Consider the following 23,397-nt stretch of genomic DNA (forward strand, 5'->3'; position numbering starts at 1 on the left):
TGTACTCATCAATATTCTCCCCCCCCCCTTTTATGGCCACACCTGCAGCGTATGGAAGTTCCTGGGCCAGCGGTTGAACTGGAGACACAGCTGGGGCCTATGTCACAGCCACAGCAACACCAGATCTGAGCCGCATTTGTGACCTACGCTGTACCTTGTGGCAATGCTGGATCCTTAATCCACTGAGCAAGACCAGGGATTGAACCTGCATCCTCACGGAGACAACACTGGGTCCTTAATCTGCCAAGCCTCAGTGGGAACTCCCTAATGTTCTTATCATCATCAACAGAAATCCACATATATTTTACTCTTACACTTCGTAGAGAGGAGCACATAAGGTACACATTTCATGTGTGTTTCAGTGAAAAAATGTACATCTTGGACAGCTAAGTGAGTACTTGTGGTGCACAGAAAATGCCAGAAATCACTGAGTTTTGTGACAGCTGAAAAAGTTCTGTTAACTGGGATCTGGCTCCAATATCAGAGCCCTGTGGCAGAATAAACCATGTGCTTAAAATTTTTTTTTTTTAATTTTCTGGCTGCATGTAGCATGTGGAAGTTGCTGGACCTAGGATCGATCCCAAGCCAGAGCAATGGCAATATCAAATCCTGAACCTCGAGGCCACCAAGGATCTCCACCCGTGTACTTTTTAAACTATGACAATATACTGAGTATCATTCAGAAATACGTGTGCAGGGAAGAGAGAGCAGGTACTATGAATTCACTGATTAACCCAAACATGCCTGCGATATGCCATTAGGTTGCTAATGGCACTGGCAGAATACAGTTAGGGACAAGCAGCCTATATGTGTGAGGACTCCACCCTCTCTTAGGGACAATGCTACCTCATGCCTGTCATCTTATTCCCAGTAATAAAAACCGTTTGTATAAGGTCCCTGATTATACCAGGTCAAAAGTAACTGCATTTACTCCTGCATTCTTGACTCCCTTTGAAAACATGATTGCTAAAATAACTTTAACCACCAATTATTAAACAATGACTATGTGCCAGATACATATAAGCAATTTACGTATATGATTTCAATGTGTTTTCACCAGACCTATGAGGCAGGTATTATTAAGCCACAGTTAACAAATGAGGAGCCTGAGCCTTGAAGACATTTAGTAAGCAGTTGAGTTAGTATTTCAGCCAAGCCTTTTTAGCTGCCATTGCTCGCTTAATGCCCTACACCAAACTCTGTGGCTGCATTAGTTTCCCCCGAGTCCTCGGCATTTGAGAGAGAGAAAATACAAATGAAAAGAAGCCGCAGTAGGGCTTTTCATGGTGGGAGGAGTGGGAATAAAAGTGAGAAACATGATGCTTCTCTCTGTCATAGGTGATCCGTCTTTTGCGCATCAAGCTCCTGATAGAAAGGTGCTCTGTCCTGCCTCTCATCGACACTAGAGAAATAACACAGAGCTGCACGAGGCTTTCCTTTTTTTTTTTTTTTTTGTCTTTTGCCTTTTCTAGGGCCTTTCCCATGGCATATGGAAGTTCCCAGGCTAGGGGTCGAATGGGAGCTGTAGCCGGTAGCCTACACCGCAGCCACAGCAACACTGGATCCGAGCCGCGTCTGCAACCTACACCACAGCTCATGGCAAAGCCGGATCCTTAACCCACTGAATGGGGCCAGGGACCAAACCCGCAACTTCATGGTTCCTAGTCGGATTTGTTAACCACGAGCCAGGACGGGAACTCCATGAGGCTTTCCTGACACAGGGAAATATCAATGACAAAAACTAATATCACCGTGACACTTTATAGCAAAGATTTTATTGCAGAAATAAAAAATAAATCTAAAACTAGCCAACCTCACTTTTGAATGTCCATGAGAAAATCGTAAAGAAATAAAAACAAACAAAATCCAATATAACATTATGAAAACAACACAGAGAATTCACATATTATTAATATAAAGAGAAAAAGTGCAAAAAGCTTTAGAAAAAATTCATCAATAATTCCTACTTTAACAAACAAACAAAAACCAAACCAAAAAACTCTATATCAGTAGTCCGGTTTCACGGGTTCTGCAAGGTCAAAATTATTTTCATAAAAATACGATGACAGTATGTACTTTTTCACTGTCATTTTCTAACGAGTGCACAGTAGAATGTTCCAGAGGTAGCAATGCATGGACTGAAGAAGCAGACATGAGACATTTAACCTTATATTTAACTAAAGATTAAAGTGATTTGAAAAAGTTTAAAATAGTGCCAACCTTCTCACTAACCTTCCTTTGGTATTTAAAGTATGCCAACTTTATCCGTAAAATAGTACTAATACTTTATTATTCGTTTGGCTTCTTGTTTTTTTAAATGTCAACGAATACATATTTTAAAAATTCCTGTTTAACTTTTAATATAGTAAATGCCAATAGATAAAAAGCACATAAACAGGAAGGAGTTCCCATCATGGCTCAGTGGCAATGAACCTGACTAGCATCCATGAGGATGCAGGTTCAATCCCTGGTCTCGCTCAGTGGGTTAAGGATACAGTGTTGCCATGAGCTGTGGTGTAGGTGGCAGACGTGGCTCGGATCTGGCCTTGCTGTGGCTGTGGCGTAGGCCAGTGGCTACAGCTCCAATTCGATCTCTAGCTGGGGAACTTCCATATGCTGCAGATGCAGTGGTGAAAAAGACAAAAAAAAAAATCACATGAACAAAAATTCTTTAGGATACACAATAGATTTTAGGAATGATAAGGAGTAATAAGCCCAAAATTTTGAAAATTGCACCTATATAAGATTATCAGTTAATGTCTAATTTCTTAATTACATAAGATTTTTAAAAGATACAATAGAAAAGAACACCCATTCATTAAAAACAACAAGATTTTAAAAAATAAAAGGAACGTTTTGGTGATATCAGCATCATAGGAGCATGAAATGCTCTTATTTCTGCCTTTCAATCTACAACCGGGAAAACATTCAGAGCAAAACAAGGGTTCCTTTGCTCAGTACACCAGGACACCTGTACATCAAAAAGTGGGTGGAATGGAACACACAGAGGAAGTGGAATAAGGACACAGCAGGGGCCATGCTGATCACGGGTCAGCAGGGGCCCCCTGACCACGGAAGCTGACCTGCGACCCCTGAGAACCTAATGGTAGCAGGGGAGGTGGTGCGCATCGTCATGGACCACCTGGCCACAGCAGCACCTGCAGCCATAAGGAATCAGGATGCGGCAGCAGGAGGGTCTGAGACTCCATCTCTCCAGCCGTGGATTCTAACATGAGGCAGCAGAGCCTACAACCCAAGCTACTGACATGGTAGAAATGCCTGACATTCCAGAGCCTCAGGCAGCGAAGCCAGTGACAGCAGCAGCAACTGTGCTAGCAAGATACCAGTGACCCTGGGGGCAAAAGCAGCAACAAGGCCAAGTGGGACACCTTGGACAGAGACAGTGGAGGACCGAAAGTGCCTCCCCTGGAAGCAGAGGCTGTTTAGGCAAAAGAAACTAAAAGTTACTTGTGACACAAGTAATCGCATCTACAAAACAGAAACAGGTCATGGCCATGGAGCGCACACTTGTGTTTGCTGGGGGAGGGGGGGAGAGAAGGGGATGGATGAGGAGCTGGGGTTGGTACATATAGACTATTGCGTTTAGAATGGATGGGTAATGGGATCCTGCTGTACAGCACAGGGAACATGATGAAAGATAGTATTAAAAAAATGTAAACATATATACACTTTCATACACGTATATAGATATAGATGCGGCTGGGTCACTTTGCTGTACAGTGGAAATTGAAGGAACTTTGCAAATCAACTATTCTTTTTTTTTTTTTTTTTCATTTTCCCACTGTACAGCAAGGGGGTCAGGTTATCCTTACATGTATACATTACAATTACATTTTTCCCCCAGCCTTTCTTCTGTTGCAACATGAGTATCTAGACAAAGTTCTCAATGCTACTCAGCAGGATCTCCTTGTAAATCTATTCTAAGTTGTGTGTGATAAGCCCAAGCTCCCGATCCCTCCCACTCCCTCCCCCTCCCATCAGGCAGCCACAAGTCTTTTCTCCACGTCCATGATGCAAATCAACTATTCTTTAATAAGAATTTTTTAAAAAATTTCAAGAATAAGGTTTCAACAAAAAAAAATAAAATTTACTTCTAATAGAATGCCACCTATTGACAAACCTAAGAAAAGCCTCTAATTACTAATCCATTAAATTGTTAGAATCAAGTAAAACAAAACCAAAAACTACCTAAAGAAGAAAGGCTTCACCACTTCAATTACACTGACAGGAACAACTCGCCGAGCACCATGAACAACTGTATATGTTAACAGCATCATGAAAAGAAAATGACAGCGCCCCCACGCCACTGCATGATTCCCAGTGCAGAAGCTGTGGGCTGTGCAGAGCTCCTGCCAGTGGCGCTGGTGGCCTGCCAGCCCCTCTGGCCTTTGTTCTGTGCTTGTCTTCAGGCCCATCTTGGGGTGTTTAGGAGATCCTCTGTCCTCTTTGACTGCTTCCTTCCTTCCCTCCTCATCCCTGCCCCAGCCGGCACTTTTGGGCCTGGCAGACGCCTCCTGATTCTTACTGAGATCTAACCGATAGAGAATTGAAATAGCTGTCATGAAGAAATTCAGGGAGCTACAAGAACTCAGAAAGGCAGTTCAGTGTGCTCAGGAACAAAATTAATGAACTGAAGCAAAACGTTACCAAAGGGATTGAAACTCTAAAAGCAGAAATTCTGCAGCTGAGGAATTCAATAAATGAGATAAAGAATGCCATAAGCCAGTACACAGATATAAAAGGAAAAAAAACCTATTGTAAAAGTGACGAAAAAAAAAAAAAACCAAAACACAAGGAACAGAAAAAGGACAAACATGAAGATGTTAAAAAAGGGCTTCAAAATCATAAAATGTGGGGAAGAAAAGTAAGACTCCTTTTTTTTAGAATGCGTTTGAGCCTTTATGACTATCAAGCTAATGCAAGAAGTAGAGGAAGGGGTTAACATACTTGAAAAACAGGGCAACCACAAATCAAAACCAAACATCACATTCGCAAAAACTAAAAAGAAAAGGACACAAGAATAAAAGGAAATCATCTAATCAAAAAAAAAAAAAAAGAAAGAAAGGAAAAAAGGAGAAATGTAGACTCAACTGGAAAGAAAAGGTTTAAAATGGCAATAAATACATATTTATCAATAATTACCTTAAATGCCAATGGACTGAATACTCCAATCAAAAGACAGAGAGTGCCAGACTGGATTAAAAAAAAAAAAAACAAGAGCCTACAATATGCTGTCAACAACAGACTCACCTTAGGGCAAAGGACACATATAAATTGAAAGTGAGGGGATGGAAAAAGATATTTCATGCCAATGGACAAGACAGGAAAGCAGGAGTTGCAATACTCATATCAGACAAAAGAGACTCTAAAATGAAGGCCATAAAGAAAGAGAAAGAAGGACACTATTTAATAATAAAAGGATCCATACAAGAAGAGGATATTGCAATCATCAATATATATGCCCCTAATACAGGAGCACCCAGATATACACAAAAATACTAACAGACATTAAAGGAGAAATTGATGGGAATATAATAAGAGTTAAGAGACTTTAACACGCAACTCAAATCAATGGACAGATCCTCTAGACAAAAAAATCAATAAGGTTTTCAATAAGAAAATCAATAACGTTTTCAATTAATAACAAGGTTTTCAATAATAAGGTGGTCAATTCATCTTTGACAAAGGAGGCAAGAATATAAAATTGGAAAAAGATAGTCTTTTCAACAATTGCTGCTGGGAAACCTGGACTCCTGCATGTAAATCAATGACACTGGAACACACCCTCACACCACGAACAAAAATAAGCTCAAAATGGCTTAAAGACTTAAACATAAGACACCGTCAAACTCCTAAAAGAGAACACAGGCAAAACATCCTCTGACACCAACCATACAAATGTTTTCTTAGGTCAGTCTCCCAAAGCAATGGAAATAAAAACAAAAATAAACCAACGGGACCTTATCAAACTGACAAGCTTTTGCACAGCAAAGGAAACCACAGGAAAAAAACATGAAGACAACCTATGCAACAGGAGAAAATAGTTGCAAATGATGCCACGGACAATGGCTTAATCTCCAAAATATACAAGCAACTCATACAACTCAACAACAAAAAACCAAAAAACCCAATTGAAAAATGGGCAGAAGACCTAAATAGACATTTCTCCAAAGAATATATACAGATTGCAAACAGGTACATGAAAATATGCTCAGCTTCAATAATTATTAGAGAAATGAAAATCAAAACTACAGCGAGGTGCCACCTCACACCGGTCAGAATGGCCATCATTGATAAATCTACAAATAACAAATGCTGGAGAGGGTGTGGAGAAAAGGGAACCCTCTTACACTGTTGTTGGGAATGCAAAATGGTACCACCAGCATGAAAACAGTATGGAGGTTCCTCGGAAACCAAATATAGAACTACTATGTAATCCAGAAAATCCCACTCTGGGCATATGTTCAGACAAACTATAATTCAAAAAGATAAATGCACCCATATATGCATAGTAGCTCTTTTCACCATAGCCAAGACATGGAAACAACCTAAATGTCCACAGACAAATAAATGGATTAAGAAGATGTGGTTCATACACACAATGGCCTACTCCTTAGCCATAATCTCTTATCCGCAATTCTGAGCACTTAATCTTTGCGTACACACATACATCTCCACCCCAAATTCTTTGAGGGTAGAAGCTGTGTATTAGTGACCTTTGATTCCACAACCTATTGCCTTGTACATATAAAGTCCTGAACAAATGTTTAGTGCATGTGAGTAAATTAATTGAAAGTAAATATAATACAAAACTGAATATACTATAATTACATTTATGTAAAAACCAGAAGAAAAAAAAAAAGCATCTATGAATTGAATAAGGGAGGAGGAACCCAGGGCTGCAGGGTGGTTCTGCCCCCAGGTGCCCCAGCCCTAGTGAGGATGTGGCAGGTGCTCCTGCTGTGTGGAGATGCAGAAGACTGGAGCCTGACTCACGCTGGTTAGAGCAGACCCAACTGGGAACAGGTTCTGCTTCCAATAGGGCTCATAAAAGGGAAGGGACTGGCTGAGTAATTCTTAGGCAAGAGAGCCGGGGACGGTGGTGAGGTGGGATCCACGTCCATGCTCCAGGAGCACCGGTGTTTGCTGGCAGTGCAGGGAGCCAGCACGGAGCACGGACTGAAAAGGACATAGTGGAGTTTCCCTGTGGCTCAGTGGTGATGAACTCGACTAGTATCCATGAGGATGTGGGTTCGATCCCTGGCCCCGCTCAGTGGGTTAAGAATCCGGTGTTGCGGTGAGCTGAGTGTAGGTGGCAGACATGGCTCAGATCTGGCATTGCTGTGGCTCTGGTGTAGGCTGGCAGCTGCAGCTCCGATGAGACCCCTAGCCTGGGAACTTCCATATACTGTGGGTGCAGCCCTAAAAAGAAAAAAAAAAAAAAGAAAAAAGAAAGAAAGAAAAAAGAAATAGTCGTAAACCATCAAAGCTAAGCTAGGTTGGAGATGGGCTGTCGGCTGTCCAAGGGCATGAAGTGGATAAAGGTGAGAACATACTGTATTAACAAGTTTCTAGAGATGGCTTAACACAGACGAGCAAGCGCAAATCCTACTTCCTATCCTTGCAATACTTATGCATGTGGCTTCATAATCCTTTACACCAGAAGCAATAAAACTCAACTTGAGTTTTGAGTAGGAAAGCCAGTTAAGTCTCAATTTTAGTTTTTTGTGAACTCAAAAGAAAAAAAATTCCACATGGATTTAACAAGTGCATTGCTATTTGAAATTCATATACGTATACGTATATAAACGAATCTTTGGAAAAACAGATCTATTTTGGTAGTTGAGAGGAAAATTTTAAGATATTCTCAAGAATATATTGATTTATCGGATGCTGTGATCCTGTTATTTAATAATATTTATGTAAATACTATTCTCTAATGCTTTGTCTGTATTTAAAGAATACGTAGAAGACAAAGCATGAAAATACGCTCTATGAGATCAGAGATGCTTTCTCACTCGGGCTCATGGCCACTGTGTAATTCCTCACGCAGGTGTTTCCCGTACTAGTCAAGGACGTTTGTTATTTGTCCCTCTGAGTCACAAACCTGCTAAGTTACTGTGTGTAGATCCAGTGACCAGTAACATCGTTAGACTCATGAGCTGATCTGAATCTGAGCCACCTAAAATGTTTCCATGGAAGCTGACGTTCAAAGCAGGTTATTAATAGGTTTTAAAAAAGAAAAATTCATGGAGGAACATTTTGACTCACACTTTCACTAAAAATCCAGAAAAATGCAGCTAGTAAGCCACGCAGAACTGCCTCGTTGCAGTCTTCTTTCTTTAAGCATATGAAAGTATCAAACACCCCAAAAGCCAAGCGTTAAGTGAGTTATGTCATATCAGAAAAACACATAGTTTTTCAATTAAATATTATACTATTGAATTCTAGGCATTTTACACAAAAGTGGAAATCTTTTTTTTTTCTTTTTTTTTTTTTCTTTTCTAGGGCCGCTCCTGTGGCATATGGAGGTTCCCAGGCTAGGGGTTGAGTCGGAGCTGCAGCTGCCGGCCTACACCAGAGCCACAGCAATGCGGGATCCAAGCTGTGTCTTCGACCTGCACCACAGCTCCTGGCAATGCCGGATCCTTAACCCACTGAGCAAGGCCAGGGATCGAACCTGCAACCTCATGGTTCCTAGTCGGATTCGTTAACCACTGAGCCACGACGGGAACTCCGAAAGTGCAAATCTTGTTATAAATAATTCACCAAGTTTTGGGAAAAGTGAAGGAGTTACTCCATCGTTCTGGCACTTTCCACGGGCTGAGATGAGGAATTCAGCCTGCGCTGCTGGCTCACTTACCACCGGCCTGTGGACGTCCCAGAATGCTCTCTCTTGACTATCAAGGATCTTTCTTTCAATCTTGTCTCTCTTCTTGTCCACTCTGTCAACATCGTAACAATGAATAATAAGTAGTGTTAACTAAGGGGCCTCTCTGGACAGAAGGCCACGACTTGAACAAATTTTCCAAAAGACTCACTTCGCTTGTGCCTCTGCTTGCATAAAAATGAACTCCCACTTCCGGGCAAATGCCCTCTGCAGCCTGGCCAAGCTCTCCTGAAAAATACACCAGGGCGAAGACAACATTCTGGAGCTCATTTACTACTCCCTTCTAGCTTATCTACCGTATTTGCTTACTGAGAAAACAAATGCGTCATTTCTAAAGGAGTAAGTGATAAGTCATGCTCACTCTACGCGGCTAACATATTACCAGTCAGAGAGGTCAGAGGAAAACCTATTGCAAATATGAATATTAGAGACTACAACTAAAAATCCCAAATGCTATAATTACCTTATATTAAACAACTGCTCAAGACAAACCACTCCATTTTTCTGTGCCCACTTTACTAAGGAGCAGGAAAGCAATACAGTTCTACTACTGATTTCATCGGTCTATCCAGTTCTAGACAATAATTGGAACCCCCCCGCCCCCTTCTACCCACTTGTAGACAACGCTCCAAATTCAGAAAATCGAAATACAGCCATCATCTGAACACATTACAGGAGATTAAGTTAATCTGCTGATGGTGACCCATCGAAAGGTTTTGCAGAAACCATTTTCCCAGTTTGGATACTATAATTCTCTAAGTTTGGATATTTTCATTATATATAGTATATATAAAATACTTTGCATTTAACTCAATTTCAGCAAATAAGATATGCTCCCCTTCTACTCTGAGTTTGTGTATTTCACCATCCTCAATGGAATGATGAGAGGAGGCAAACGAGTTGAGGGTATATTCATTCACTATGCTGCCCCACTCTGGAAATCTGATCCCTAAAATCCATGAACGTAGGAAGCTAAGAGTGCCCAGAAACTGGCCCTATTCCTGCTCATTTTATACCCCTCTTTGCCAGGAAGTCCTTGGTACTTACAGCTTCATAGTCAGCTAGCTCCAGCCTTGCCTTGTTTTGCATTGTTCTCTTACAGAGGTAAACCGCTGAAAGGAAAAAAAAAAAAAATCAATCATTTCTCACCTGCTTATTCACACTGAGGCCCTCAAAATAAAAACAGAGCATTATAAACCAAGAAATATTAGTCTCTGCCATTTTCCCCCAAGTTATACTTTTCTATTTTTATCTTTCAAAATTGGTAACATTAGTACTGAAATTCAACCAAAGCAGTACATTTTAAAGAGGTGTGATAAGAAAATAGATATATTTTAGAATTTGGTAGTCACTTGCTTTATTTTATTAAATAGTTGTCACAATGTTAGCTCCTCGAAATATAAAGGGAAACATAAAAACCTTTTAGGTAAGTTATCAAATGAACTTAAAAACCCAGATGTACAAAAAACACCGTTTTGAAAAAAGCAGCGCCTGAAGAGGGAATCATTGCTGGCACTTCAATTTCTGTCTTCTACCATCAACTAAAGACCCTATGAATGTAAACTGAAGGCGGCTCGGCCTCTTCTTCGCCTCATTCCCCAAGGGCCAATAATCAATCAATCAATCACTTTGTCACCAGGACAGGTGTGAGACTTGACCTCATCAGGGCACAGCTACCCTTTACTGCCGTTTTCCTTGGACTTGATCTCCTCCAACGCCGGGAAGGGCGATTTGGGGAGCAGATTTACAGAATGAATGACAGACAAAGAGAGGATGGCAGCACTGCCATCCAGCGGTCACATTTCTTCAGTCATATCAGGCATATTAGTGACTCTTGTGATAATATCAGGACTTTCAGAGCTCTCAGCTAAATTCCAACTTCCAGAATATTTTTGTCACTTTTCCGTAATGGATGATATTTGAGTCTCATAAAATTTAAGATAAATGGTATTTATTCTAGATGTGATTAAACCCACCGGATACAGACTGTTGAATATTTTACTTTATTTAAGGCTAGCCCTGAGGGATGCCTTAGATCACACTAAGCTGTGCCATCCTGCTTCTGATAATGACTTTCAGCCGAGATCAGTGAGGAACTAACTTACACCAAAAATCTGAGGCCACTGAAAACACTGAAGCTATTTATACAATTTTTTTTTTCTTTTTAGATCTGCATCCGTGTCATATGGGGGTTCCCAGACTAGGGGTGGAATTGGAGCTACAGCTGCCAGCCGACACCACAGCCACAGCAACATGGGATATGAGCCGCATCTGCGACCTATACCACAGTTCATAGCAACTCTGGATCCTTAACTCACTGAGTGAGGCCAGGGATCGAACCTGCATCCTCATGGATACCAGTCAGATTCCTTTCTGCTGAGCCACGATGGGAACTCCAGGAAACGTATTTCTAACTTCATCAGGTAAACGAACAAGTAAAGCAGAGCAGGGTTATTTTTTTAAGTCAAGGCTCACTAAGAATTTATGCATCCTTTGTTATAGGTAAATGCAGCTTTCGTTGGAGTTCCTGTCGTGGCTCAGTGGTTAACGAATCCAACTATGAACCATGAGGTTGCGGGTTGGATCCCTGGCCTTGCTCAGTGGATTAAGGATCCGGCGTTGCCATGAGCTGTGGTGTAGGTTGCAGCTGCAGCTCGGATCCCACGTTGCTGTGGCTCTGGCATAGGCTGGTGGTACAGCTCCGATTGGACCCCTAGCCTGGGAACATCCATAGGCCGTGGGAGCGGCCCAAGAAATGGCAAAAAGACACAAAAAAATGCAATTTTCTTTAATTGTCTAGGAAACAAAATGAAGGCACAGACAGGCAGTGCCAGGTATAGAATCGTTGTTTCACATGAATTTGCTGAATGTGTGAATGATTGAATAAATGAATTAACAGCATATTTTCAGAAGGAGCTATTGAGAAGTCAAATATTTCTACTAGACTTCTTGGTAAAGAGAAAGAGAAAAGATGAAGGCTGGGTTAGCAGAGTAGGGAACACTCTGAATACTGTTGAAAGCAGAGCAAATACGGTCATGGCAGCAACGGCTCCATCCTCACCGATCCAGTCTACACATGGTACCGTGTGTTGGCAGGAGCAGAGGGTACTTTCATTCTTTATCGGCCCTGAGTATGAAGCAATGGGCAGGATGTGGATGAAGAAAGAGGATCAAGCAGACGAAAAAGGGTTTCAATTCTACGAAATTTCCCTATTTATCAAAGATTGAAAATTGAGAGTAGTTAGGCATAGTCAAAACTATGGCTCAGGCCAAAAGTTTCTGAATTGACCCCTAATTCTTTAGGTACCCAATGTGCATTGATATATGGTGTTATATATGGACCTAGCCCCAGCTACAAAGTCTGACTAGTTTTGAATAAACGCTTGAGGTTTTTTTTTTTTAACACTGCTAAAACATCGAAAGCAACCATGATAAAAGTCATTTCTGACGTTCTATTTAAGATGCTTTCCATTATCAGGGGCTTAACTTCAATTTCAAGTTTAAATATATCTCTTTGCCATAGTTTTATGGGAGACCATAATGAGATAATTTTGAGGACTTAGAGGGTCAAGAAACAAGGAGGTTCCTAAGCTCTGCCACTAAGTGGAAGAAAGTCTAGAAGCCCTGAAGTGCTACTCTGCTTAAAATAGCTGTGTGGTAAAAGCATAGAACTTGGCCTCAATACAACTTAGAGTATAGCTGGGAAAGCCAAAGTTTCTGGATCACGTCTACCGAGTAGAAAGTGAAATCCGGCACCAGTTTTTCCATCTAATTACATACAGCTCGAGAAGGTTAAGCAAACACTGATGTTCACGACCCAAGTGTACCGAGGTGCATCGCAGAAGTCGGTGAGAAAATCACTGCGATCCTAACATCTACACATGGACAGGACATGAATATAATTCATACGGACTGGAAATCAATTGCCAAAGAAATATTTGAAAACTACCCAGCTTACAACCAAAGTAACACAAATGAAACACGTGGTCATCATGCAACTCCTTTTTCCCTTTTAAAATTTACTTTGTGCTATCATAGTAAAAACTCAAGCAACTTCCAATCTTCTTTGTTACTCTTGGGCAATAATTCAGGGTCCTAGTTTATGAATAAGAAAGTCCATCCAGGAGTTCCCGTCTTGGCGCAGTGGTTAATGAATCCGACTAGGAACCATGAGGTGGCGGGTTCGGTCCTTGCCCTTGCTCAGTGGGTTGACAATCCGGCGTTACCGTGAGCTGTGGTGTAGGTTGCAGACGCGGCTCGGATCCTGCGTTGCTGTGGCTCTGGCGTAGGCCGGCGGCTACAGCTCCGATTCGACCCCAAGCCTGGGAACCTCCATATGCCGCGAGAGTGGCCCAAGAAATGCCAAAAAGACCAAAAAAAAAAAAAGAAAGTCCATCCAAACGACAGTCAAGGTAAACATGAGGCTTGGTTCAAGGTTTTAAAGTCTTCCCGATTCCCTTAGCTTAGTGGGTGAAAGATGTGTGAGTGGCTTCTTTCTTCACCTCGTTCTGTGCCCCTCCTCCAAGCGTGGCCGAGCAAGGCTTGCAGTATTCTGGGGTTGGAGCATAGGAAGGAATGAGAGGCGAGGTGAGCACTGACATTCTCACTTGACTGGGACAAGCACGATGACGTAGCATTGCCATGCTCTGGCCTTGGCAGAGGTCCGCAGTTTGTTGTTATTTCTCATGGTACTTAACAATTTTTTTTTTTTTTTTTTTAGAGACACAGGAATGGCATATGGAAGTTCCCAGGCTAGCAGTCAAATCAGAGCCACAGCCATAGCCACACAAGATCCAAGGGGCATCTGCAACCTACACCACAGCTCATGGCAACCCTGGGTCCTTAACCCACTGATGGAGGCCAGGGATCGAACCTGCATCCTCATGGATGCTAGTTGGGTTTGCGTTCACTGAGCCACCGCAGGTACGTCTGGGGATGCTTGAGAAGAACCCTGTCCCCTGAGAGATCTGTGGTTATCTCTCACTTGCAGAGCCTTGTGGGGGCTGACAAATATCATAGACCTTGGGCTATACCTCCGGCTTCTCTTTGCAATGCTCTTTGCACCCCCGGCTGCCTTCTAAGGCAGGACTCTCGAACGTGGTTTACAAACACGCACGTACACTCTGACCTGACAACAGGCTCCAGAACAGAGCCGCTTCCCTTTCATGCCCCATCCATAGCTAGAGAGCCTGTCTCTTGCCCTTGCAGTTCTGAGGCCTGGAAGTTCACAGTCCAGTGTGTCCCCAGGGGTAGGGGATGCCTGTCAAGCACTCTCAGAAGCCCCTTGAAATCTCCATCTCTGGGCTCGAGTGGAGGCACTCCCCGCCTACTCCTGCCTGAGCTGGTGGAGAGTCAGGACTCCCAACATCTAACAGCCACAAAATCAGCCTCGAGCCAAAGTCTTAGCCTTAAATAACCTCCACATGAATCGATGGCAACGACTGTGATACTCTGTGTCTGTGTACACAGCACTTTTACATCTGGTCTTGATACACCTCACACTTCAGCTGTGTTCCCTCTTAACACCTGTTGTAAAAACCGCTAAACTCATCAAAACAGCAAAGATGTTGCAGAGTGAGAATAAACCATCCAGGCAACGGAAGAGTGAAATAGCACAGAGGGTGAGATGGTACACAGGGAAAGTCTTCTTGGAAAGGGTTATGACAATGATTAATAAAGCCTTAAAACATTCACACCATTGTTCTAGAACTTGCTCTTTTGAGAGTAGAACCCAAGGAAATAATACAAAAGCCACAGAGACCTAAGCATCCATGATGTGGAAAACTGGAACCTAATGAGGAACAGGCAAAGACATCATGGATGTTGCTCAATGAGATATTACATTGTCATTCAAAATGTTGTGTGTACAAACTGTTTTACTTCAAAGTTAAAATAACTTAAACCGTAAAATCTTCAATCACTTGTTGTAGAAGCACAGACAATGCAGAAAAAATATTAACGTAAAAATGATTATAATCCCACTGTTACTATTTTGATGTATATTCTGGGTTTTCTCCATCTATATTCATCCACTAATATACACATGAATTGTATATTTACATAAAAATCTATCTGCATATATTTACTTTTAGAACATTTTTTCTTAAATATTGTATTGTGGCTAATTTTTCACATCAATAAGTACTGTTCCATATATTTAAAAAAATCATTTCCTGACAATCGGTGTTGAGATGTACTATCATTTACTTAAATGATCCCTTGCTGTTATGTTAGGCAGTTGGGTTATACCCACAGTTTTGCTATTATATGGTAATATTTCTGCAAACATATATACATATGTGTATACATGCATATGGCCTTATTTTTTAGAAATTGCTAAAAAAAAAAAAAAAAAGAGGAAGATGGAGTTTCCATCATGGCTCATCAGAAAGGAATCTGAGGAGTTCCTGTCATGGCGCAGCGGAAACGAATCCAACTAGTATCCATGAAGTTGCTGGTTCGATCCCTGGCCTCGCTCAGTGGGTTGAGGATCCAGTGTTGCCATGAGCTGTGGTGTAGGTCACAGATGCAGCTTGGATCTGGCGTTGCTGTGGCTTTAGTGTAGGCTGGCAGCTATAGCTCCAATTAGACCCCTAGCCTGGGAACCTCCATATGCCATGGGTGTAGCCCTAAAAAGCAAAAAAAAAAAAAAAAAAAAAGAAATGAATCTGACTAGTATCCATGAGGACACAGCTTCGATTCCTGGCCTCGCTCGGTGGGTTAAGGATCTGGCATTGCAGTGAGTTGTGTGTGGTGTAGGTCGCAGACAAGGCTCGGATCCTGCGTTGCTGTGGCTGTGGTGCAGAGGGGCAGTTACAGCTCCAATTTGACCCCTAGCCTGGGAACCTCCATATGCTGCGGGTGCAGCCCTAAGAAGACAAAAAAATGTACAGCAAAGGAAACCATAAACAAAATGAAGAGACAACCTACGGCATGGGAGAAAATATTTGCAAAGAAAGCAACCAATTAGGGATTAATTTACAAAATAATATATTTAAAAAAATATATTTAAAAAATATATTTAAAAAAATCATTTCATATAACTTAATAACAAAACCAAACAACTCAATCAAAAAATGGGAAGATTTAAATAGACATTTCCCTGTAGAAGACATACTAATGGCCAATAGGCACATGAAAATATGCTCGACATTGCTAATTATCAGAGAAATTCAAATCAAAACTACAATGAGGTATCACCTCACTCTGGTCAGAATGGCCATCACCAAAATGTCTAGAAATCATAAAAGCTGGGAATGGTGTGTAGAAAGTTTGTGGGAATGTAAATTGGTACAGTCTGTACAAAGAACAGCATGGAGGTCCTTAAAAAACTAAAAATAGAGTTACCATATATGATCCTGCCATCCTACTCCTGAGCATATATCCAGAGAAGACAAAAACTCTAATTCAAAAAATATATGCATTCCAATGTCCATAGCAACATGATTTGCAATAGTCAAGACATGGAAGCTACCTAAGTATCCATCACCAGATGAATAAATAAAGAAGACGTGATATATTTAAATAATGGAATATTACTCAGCCATAAAAAGGAATGAAATGATGCTATTTTCAGCAACATGGATGGACCCAGAGATTATCACATTAAGTGAAGTAAGTCAGGTAGAGAAAAATACATTATGAAACCACTTACAGGAGGAATTTTTTAGAAATGACACAAATGAACTTATTTACAAAACAGAGACAGACATAGAAAATGTTACGGTTATCAAAGGGGAAAGGGAAGGAGGGATAAATTAGGAATTTGGGGTTAACATATACACACTTCTATACATAAAATAGATAAACAACTAGGACCTACTCTATAGCACAGAAAGCTATATTTACTATTACCTAATAACCTATAAGCGTAAAGAATCTGAAAAAAAAGTATGCACAACTGAATCATTTTGCTGTACACCTAAAATTAACACATTTTAAATAAACCACACTTCAATTAAAAAACAATTATCAAAATAATAAAAGGATACCAATGAATTTATTTACAAAACAGAAATAGACTCACTGACATAAAAAAATGTTATGAGGTATCACCTCACTCTGGTCAGAATGACCATCATCAAAAAGTGTAGAAATAATAAAAGCTGGAGAGGGTGTGTGGAAAATGTTTGTGGGAATGTAAATTGGTACAGTCACTACAAAGGACAGAATGGAGGTGAGTTCAATGTTAATCAAAAGTATAAACGAAACAAGATGTCTTTCAGCAGACAAGGGTATGTGTCAATCAATTTGCAAAAATGTTCTGACCAGAAGCTTATAGGAACCTAACCCTGCATGTCCCCTAGGAGCAACGGGTCAATATACACTAATTCAATACATGCGGAAACTTTATAGAACATAACTACCGTGAATAACAAGATATGACTATATATTTATATCTTACTTCCTCTTGGAGAGGAATGATTAAAATTGTTATTTTGCTAATCAGTGACTCCTGTCTTTTCATTCATATATAGCATTAAATCTATTTTGCTTGTAGTATTTAGTTGATTTTAAAACCAATACTGTATTTTAAAAATATAGCATAAGAAGAAATGCCATAATACAACTTTTATCATGACATTTTTGAACAATTTCAACTAAAATACTAACTTTCAAGTAAATTTTCCATAATATTGGGTCAAGGTTTTATGATTTCTCTTCCTCTTATTTAAATTTAATAAGCAATGAAATTGGTTCTGAGAATCAGCACCTTTTCTAAGAGTACCTCAACAAATCATCTAGTAGAAATAGAATGAGTCATAGAAGATTCCAAAAGGCAGTGTAACTTTCAAATGAATTACTAAACTGTGTTCATTAAATCTAATCCAGATTTTAATCCAAAATGGTCATAAATATAATTTTGAATATTGGAACTTGATTCCTCCTCACTTTGCTTTCTCGGTTTCTCAGATGAGAAAAGAGAGAAATAGGCAGAATATTATAAAATAATAATTTAACCTGAAGGAACCTATGACATCCTAAATTACTTGGTGAAAAACTCAGGACATTAGACTCATACTATGCCTATTGTCTGATCCTCTCTTGTTTCCTTGATGATTCTGGTTAAAAGTTTATTATTTTTGCTTATCCTTTGAAAAAGCTTTTCTTAGTTTAATTGGACTTTCCTATTATTAAGCCTCTATTTAATTTATATTTGTAGTGATTTTAATTCTTTCTTTCCTTCTAATGACATTGAGTTTTGCTTATTCTTTTTCTAGTTCTTTTATGTGTGAAGTTAGATTCTGTATTTGAGATTTCTCTTGCTTCCTGAGGTAGGACTATTAGAACTTCTTTTGCTACATCCCATAGATTTTGGATCGTTTTATTTCCATTTTCACTTGGCTCCAAATATTTTTTAAATTTCCTTTGATTTCTTCAGTGACCCATTGGTCATTTAGTAGCATATTGTTTAATCTCCATGTTTGTGTACTTTTGGGGTTTTTTTTCTTGTAGTTGATTTCTGGTCTCATACAATCGTGGTCAGAAAATATTTCAATCTTCTTAAATTTATTTACCCCTGCTTTCTTTTCAATTCTATTTGCATGGAATGCCTTTTTCTATCCCTTCACTTTCAGTCTGTGTGTGTCTTTAGAACTGAAGTGAGTTTCTAGTAGGAAGCATATATATGGATCTTGTTTCGTATTCATTCAGTCACTGTGTGTTTTGATTGGAGTGCTTAGTTCATTAAAAGGAATTATTAATAGTTCTGTACTTAATTGCCATTTTGTTGTTTTGCAGTTCTTTTTCTTCTTTTGCTTTCTTTCATTGTGATTTGATGATTATCTTTACCATACATTTAGATTCCTTTTCATTTGTGTGTATCTATTACAGGACTTTAGTTTGTGGTTAACATAAGGTATATATATAACAACCTATATAAATATGTTATTTTAGGTTGATGATCTATAATGTTCCAGTGTATTCTAACAACCCTGTATCTTGACTCCCCTCTCAATGTTTAATGCTTTCAACATCACATTTTATATATTTATATTTTGTAACCATTAATAACTTACTGTAGATATAAATGATTCTAACATATAGCTTTATAAATGCTTGATAAACTACTTTTACTGCATTTTGCTTTTACCAGTAAGATTTTCCTTTCCATAATTTTAATATTTTTTGTTTTAGCCTCTGCTTTCTGCTAAGAAAAGTCCCTTTAACACTTCTTGCAGAGCCAGTTCAGTGGTATTGAAATCTTTTGGCTTTTGCTTGTCTGTAGAACCCTTTATCTTGCCTTCAAATCTGAATGATAAACTTGCCAGATGAATATTCTTTATTGTAGGTTTTTTCCATTCATCACTTTGAGTGTAAGTAATCACTATGCTTTGGGCCTCACAAATCAACTACAACACAGCATTGATATCTTCTCTATAAGCAAGTGTTCATGCTTTAATATGTGTTCTTTAAACAATCATAGGAAATTCAAAGTTTCTGCGGAAAAGTCAGCTGATGGTCTTATTGGATTTCCCTTGTACACAACTAGTTTCTTGATTTTTTGTGGTTCCATGATTCTCACTTTAATTTTTACCATTTTAATTATAATCTGTCTTGATATGGACCTCTTTGGGTTCATCTTGTCTGGGACTCTCTTTGCATCCAGGACTTGTATCTCTGTTTCCTCCCCAGGCTAGGGAAGTTGTCAGCCATTATTTCTTCAAACGAGTTCTCTGCTCATTTCTCTCTCTTATTCTCCTTCTAGAACTCCTATAATGTGAATTTTTATTAAGCTTTATGTGGTCTCAGAGGTCTCCTAAATTATCCTCATTTTCAAAAACTCTCTTTTCTGTTCACCTTAGGTGATGTCCACTAGTCTTGCAGTTTGCTGATCATTCCTCTGTATCATCTAATCTATTGTTGATTCCTTCTAGTGTGTTTTTCTTATCAGTTATTTTATTCTTCAGCTTTGTTGGGTTCTTTATGTTTTCTAACTTATTGCTGATGTTTTCACTGTGTTCATCCCTCCTTCTCCCAACTTCACTGAGCATCTTTATGATAATTACCTTGAACTCTTTATCAAGTGGATTGCTTATCTCCACTTTGTTTAGCTCCCCCCCCCCCAAGGTTTTCTGTTCTTTCATTTAGGAGAAAGTCCTTCATCTTCTCATTTTTCCTGAAACTGTTTATTTCTTTGTATTAATTAGGTCGGTTACATTGTCCTGTCTTTGAGAAGTGATCTTACATAAGTGATATTCTTTAGCTCCCAGCAGCATACTCCCTTCTGGCCACCAGACCTATATGTGATAGAGTTTCCCCCTATGTGGGCTGCATGGGCCCTTCTTATGTGGCAGGGCCAACTCTTGTCATGCTGGTAGGTTGGCTTCCAGGCTCTGCCTCAAAATGGTGACTGCTGGGGGTCCAGCATGGGAGTCCAGGTCCTGGTATGGCTAGCTGCAACATCAAAGGGGCCTGCGGCTGGTGCCAGCTTGCTAGTGGGTAATCACTGGCACCTACAGGCTACAGGAGGACTCCAAAATTGCACCAATGTCAAGATGGCTCCCACTAGCTTTTATGTCCATAGTGGGAGTCCCATCTGCCTCCTACCTCTCCAGGGTCAGCAAGCGGGTTTGACCCAGGCTCCTTTCAAATCACTGCCTTTATGATTTTGCACATACCCTTCAAAATCAGAGTCTCTGTTTCCTACAGCCTTCCAGCTCTCCCATACACAAGCCCTGCTGACCTTCAAAACCAGATGTTCTGAGGTATGTCTTTCCCGTGCAATTCCCTGGGCTGGGGAACCAAGCGAGGGGCTTGGACCCCTCACACCTTGGGAGGAAGTTCTACAATTGTGATTATCCTCAGGTAAGTTGATCACCTACCTGCAGTTGTACACCTTGACTATACTGTGTCTCTGCCCCTCCTACCCATCTCATTGTGGTTCTTTCTTTACATTTTAGTTGTCAAGTATTTCTAGTAGTCCTCAAGTCATTCGCATAATTGTAAATAATTGTAATTTTGGTGTGCCCATGAGAGGAGTGAATGCAGGAATCCTGACCACTGTGCCTCAACAGCTGTGATTGTGGACAAGTGACGTACCCTCCATGAGACACCAATTGCTCACCTGTTTAATGAGAAAAAAAAAAATCTGATAAATCCATTCCACGGGACTGAATTTAGTATTATAGGAAATGGAATATCTGTTAACTACAAATGGAAAGTAAAGAATGTACGAATTAGACATACTGTCTTTAAATTCACTGGGGAAGTTTCTACTTAAAAGAAAATGATAAAAAGTTATTTTACAAGTAAAATATCCTTTCTAAAGCATTGTTGGGTATGAATTTTTATATAAAGTTATTGGGGCTTTTTAGGGAGACACTACAGGGAGGGCCCTCATTTGCATTTTTAAAATGTCTCATTCGTTAGATGTTTCTTCCTCGTAGAAGAGTTTTGCATAACTGACGTATTATTGTTGTCTGCCATTTTATTTCCACTTTGGTTTAAACTCTAAAATTAATTATTTAAACAAAGAATCTTGCAACCTTGTAAATCAACTATATGTCAATAAAACTTTTAAAAATGAAAAAAGGAATCAGTGCTCATTGTGGCATTTATCAGTTTCTTTTCACTGCTATTTGCATCTCATTATTTCTTCCTTAGTCTAATATCTAAGATACAGACATAAGTCATTCCTTCTTTTGAGGATAAGGGAGTGATTGTGAAAAGAGTGGAGAAGAGAATTATTTTGTTAGCAAAATAATTCATACAAGAACTAAAGTAAGTTAATATACAATCTTTTTCCAGAAAAGATCAAGCCTGTTAACTAGAAGCTTTGACTTTTTTTTTTTTTTGTCTTTTTGTCCTTTTAGGGCCACACCTGCAGCATATGAAGGGTCCCAGGCTAGGGGTCGAATTGGAGCTGTAGCTGCCGGCCTACGCCACAGCCACAGCAACTCGGGATCCAAGCCGCATCTGCAAACTACATCACAGCTCACCGCAACACTGGATCCTTAACCCACTGAGCAAGGCCAGGCATCGAACCTACAGCCTCATGGTTCCTAGTCAGATTCGTTTCTGCTGCGCTGCGACAGGAACTCCAAAGGAATTTTTTTTTTTTTTTTTTTTGGTCCTTTTAGGGCCGCCCTCGCTGCATACAGAGGTTCCCAGGCCAGGGGTCGAATTGGATTTGACATTTCTTAAAGCATGCTTTGTTCCATTTTTTGTGTGCTCCTCTTCAATATACAGCCATACATATGTGAGGAGTGAGGATAAAATAAACATTTGCTTCTGTAGTTTTGGAGTAAATCTAATTATTTATAGTAACAACATAATGATTTTTATTGAAATATATTCTTGTCACCTGCAGTTTTATAAAAGGACAACATCTATTTTCTATCTATCTTCCTATCTCTGTCTCTTTCTAAATCTCTATCACTCTCAAATTGGCCAAAGAAATTAAGCAATAGAAATTTAAATATTATAAAACTTGCTCTAAAAGTGAATACCTCATTCTGGGATATCTGGGTAATTGAAATTGTTGCCATGGCTGTGGTGCAGGCCGGCGGCTGCAGCTCCGATTGGACCCCTAGCCTGGGAACCTCCATATGCTGCAGGTGTGGCCAAAAAAGACAAAAGACAAAAGAAAAAAAAAATGTCCTCTCAAGGTATTGAACCAGCCTTAGGACAGGATTTAACCTCCAAAAAGAACTCAGCAACTGCTAAGTCACTTCCTAGTGATTCCATTCTGTGAAGTCACACTGGACACATTTTAACTCCAGGGCATTTCCCCCAGTACTTTGAACTGAACAGTCAGGCAGCCGGGCAGAGGGACTCTATAGCTGCTGCTCCTCCCCAGCTGGTAAACTATATCTAAACCAGAAAAAAGGCTACGAAAGCTTTGCCATGCTTCCCTTTGGCTTCCCCTCCGGGAAATCGGCTTGTGGCACAGCTCTGGAACTTGATAAAGAGCAGGTGACTGCGGAGACAGTGTGTTATCACCGTTCCTTTTATTATAACAGTGGGAAGCCGGCCAAAGCTTTACAAAGAAACCAGGAAGCAACAGTAGGAGACTGGGCATGAGCTCAGAATAATATTTCTAGACTTGAAGAAAGACTTCTTTAACAAGAACCTGACACCGCAAACTCAGCACAAAGGCATAGTCCAGGCGAGTCGCAGAAAATGGACCTTGCCAGAATTTATTCCCTAAGAATGGCAGAAACAACATGGCAGAGGACATTTGGTATACATCCTTAATAACCCGAGACAAGTAGCAACAATTCAATTAGTTATTGAAAACCTGTTGGGGCTTTGCTAAGTAGGAATTCAGCAGTGTCCTACTTATCTAATATATATATATACATATATTTTTTTTTTTTGCTTTTTTAGGGCTGCGCCTGCGGCATGTGGAGGTTCCCAGGCTAGGGGTCTAATTGGAGCTGTAGCTGCCTGCCCACACCACAGCCACAGCAATGCCAGATCCGAGCTGCGTCTGCAACCTACACCACAGCTCACGGCAATGCCGGATCCTCAACCCACTGAGC

At 40.1% G+C, this 23,397-nt stretch overlaps 1 protein-coding gene across 4 annotated transcripts in view; it reads right to left on the minus strand.

The window, feature by feature from the left end:
- The window catches only part of RGS7 (regulator of G protein signaling 7), a 371,782-nt gene that overhangs the window by 60,140 nt on the left and 288,245 nt on the right, over positions 1-23,397 (minus strand). For all 4 annotated transcript variants that reach the window (XM_047755057.1, XM_047755055.1, XM_047755056.1 and 1 more), the window contains exons 7-9: positions 9,959-10,023; positions 9,063-9,139; positions 8,885-8,966 (exon numbers count right to left, since the gene is read on the minus strand). In XM_047755057.1, coding sequence (XP_047611013.1) covers positions 8,885-8,966; positions 9,063-9,139; positions 9,959-10,023 — 224 coding nt within the window. The remainder of the gene's footprint in view (positions 1-8,884; positions 8,967-9,062; positions 9,140-9,958; positions 10,024-23,397) is intronic.

The sequence above is a fragment of the Phacochoerus africanus genome, chromosome 12 (assembly GCF_016906955.1).
Source record: "Phacochoerus africanus isolate WHEZ1 chromosome 12, ROS_Pafr_v1, whole genome shotgun sequence".
NCBI classification, from domain to species: domain Eukaryota; kingdom Metazoa; phylum Chordata; class Mammalia; order Artiodactyla; family Suidae; genus Phacochoerus; species Phacochoerus africanus.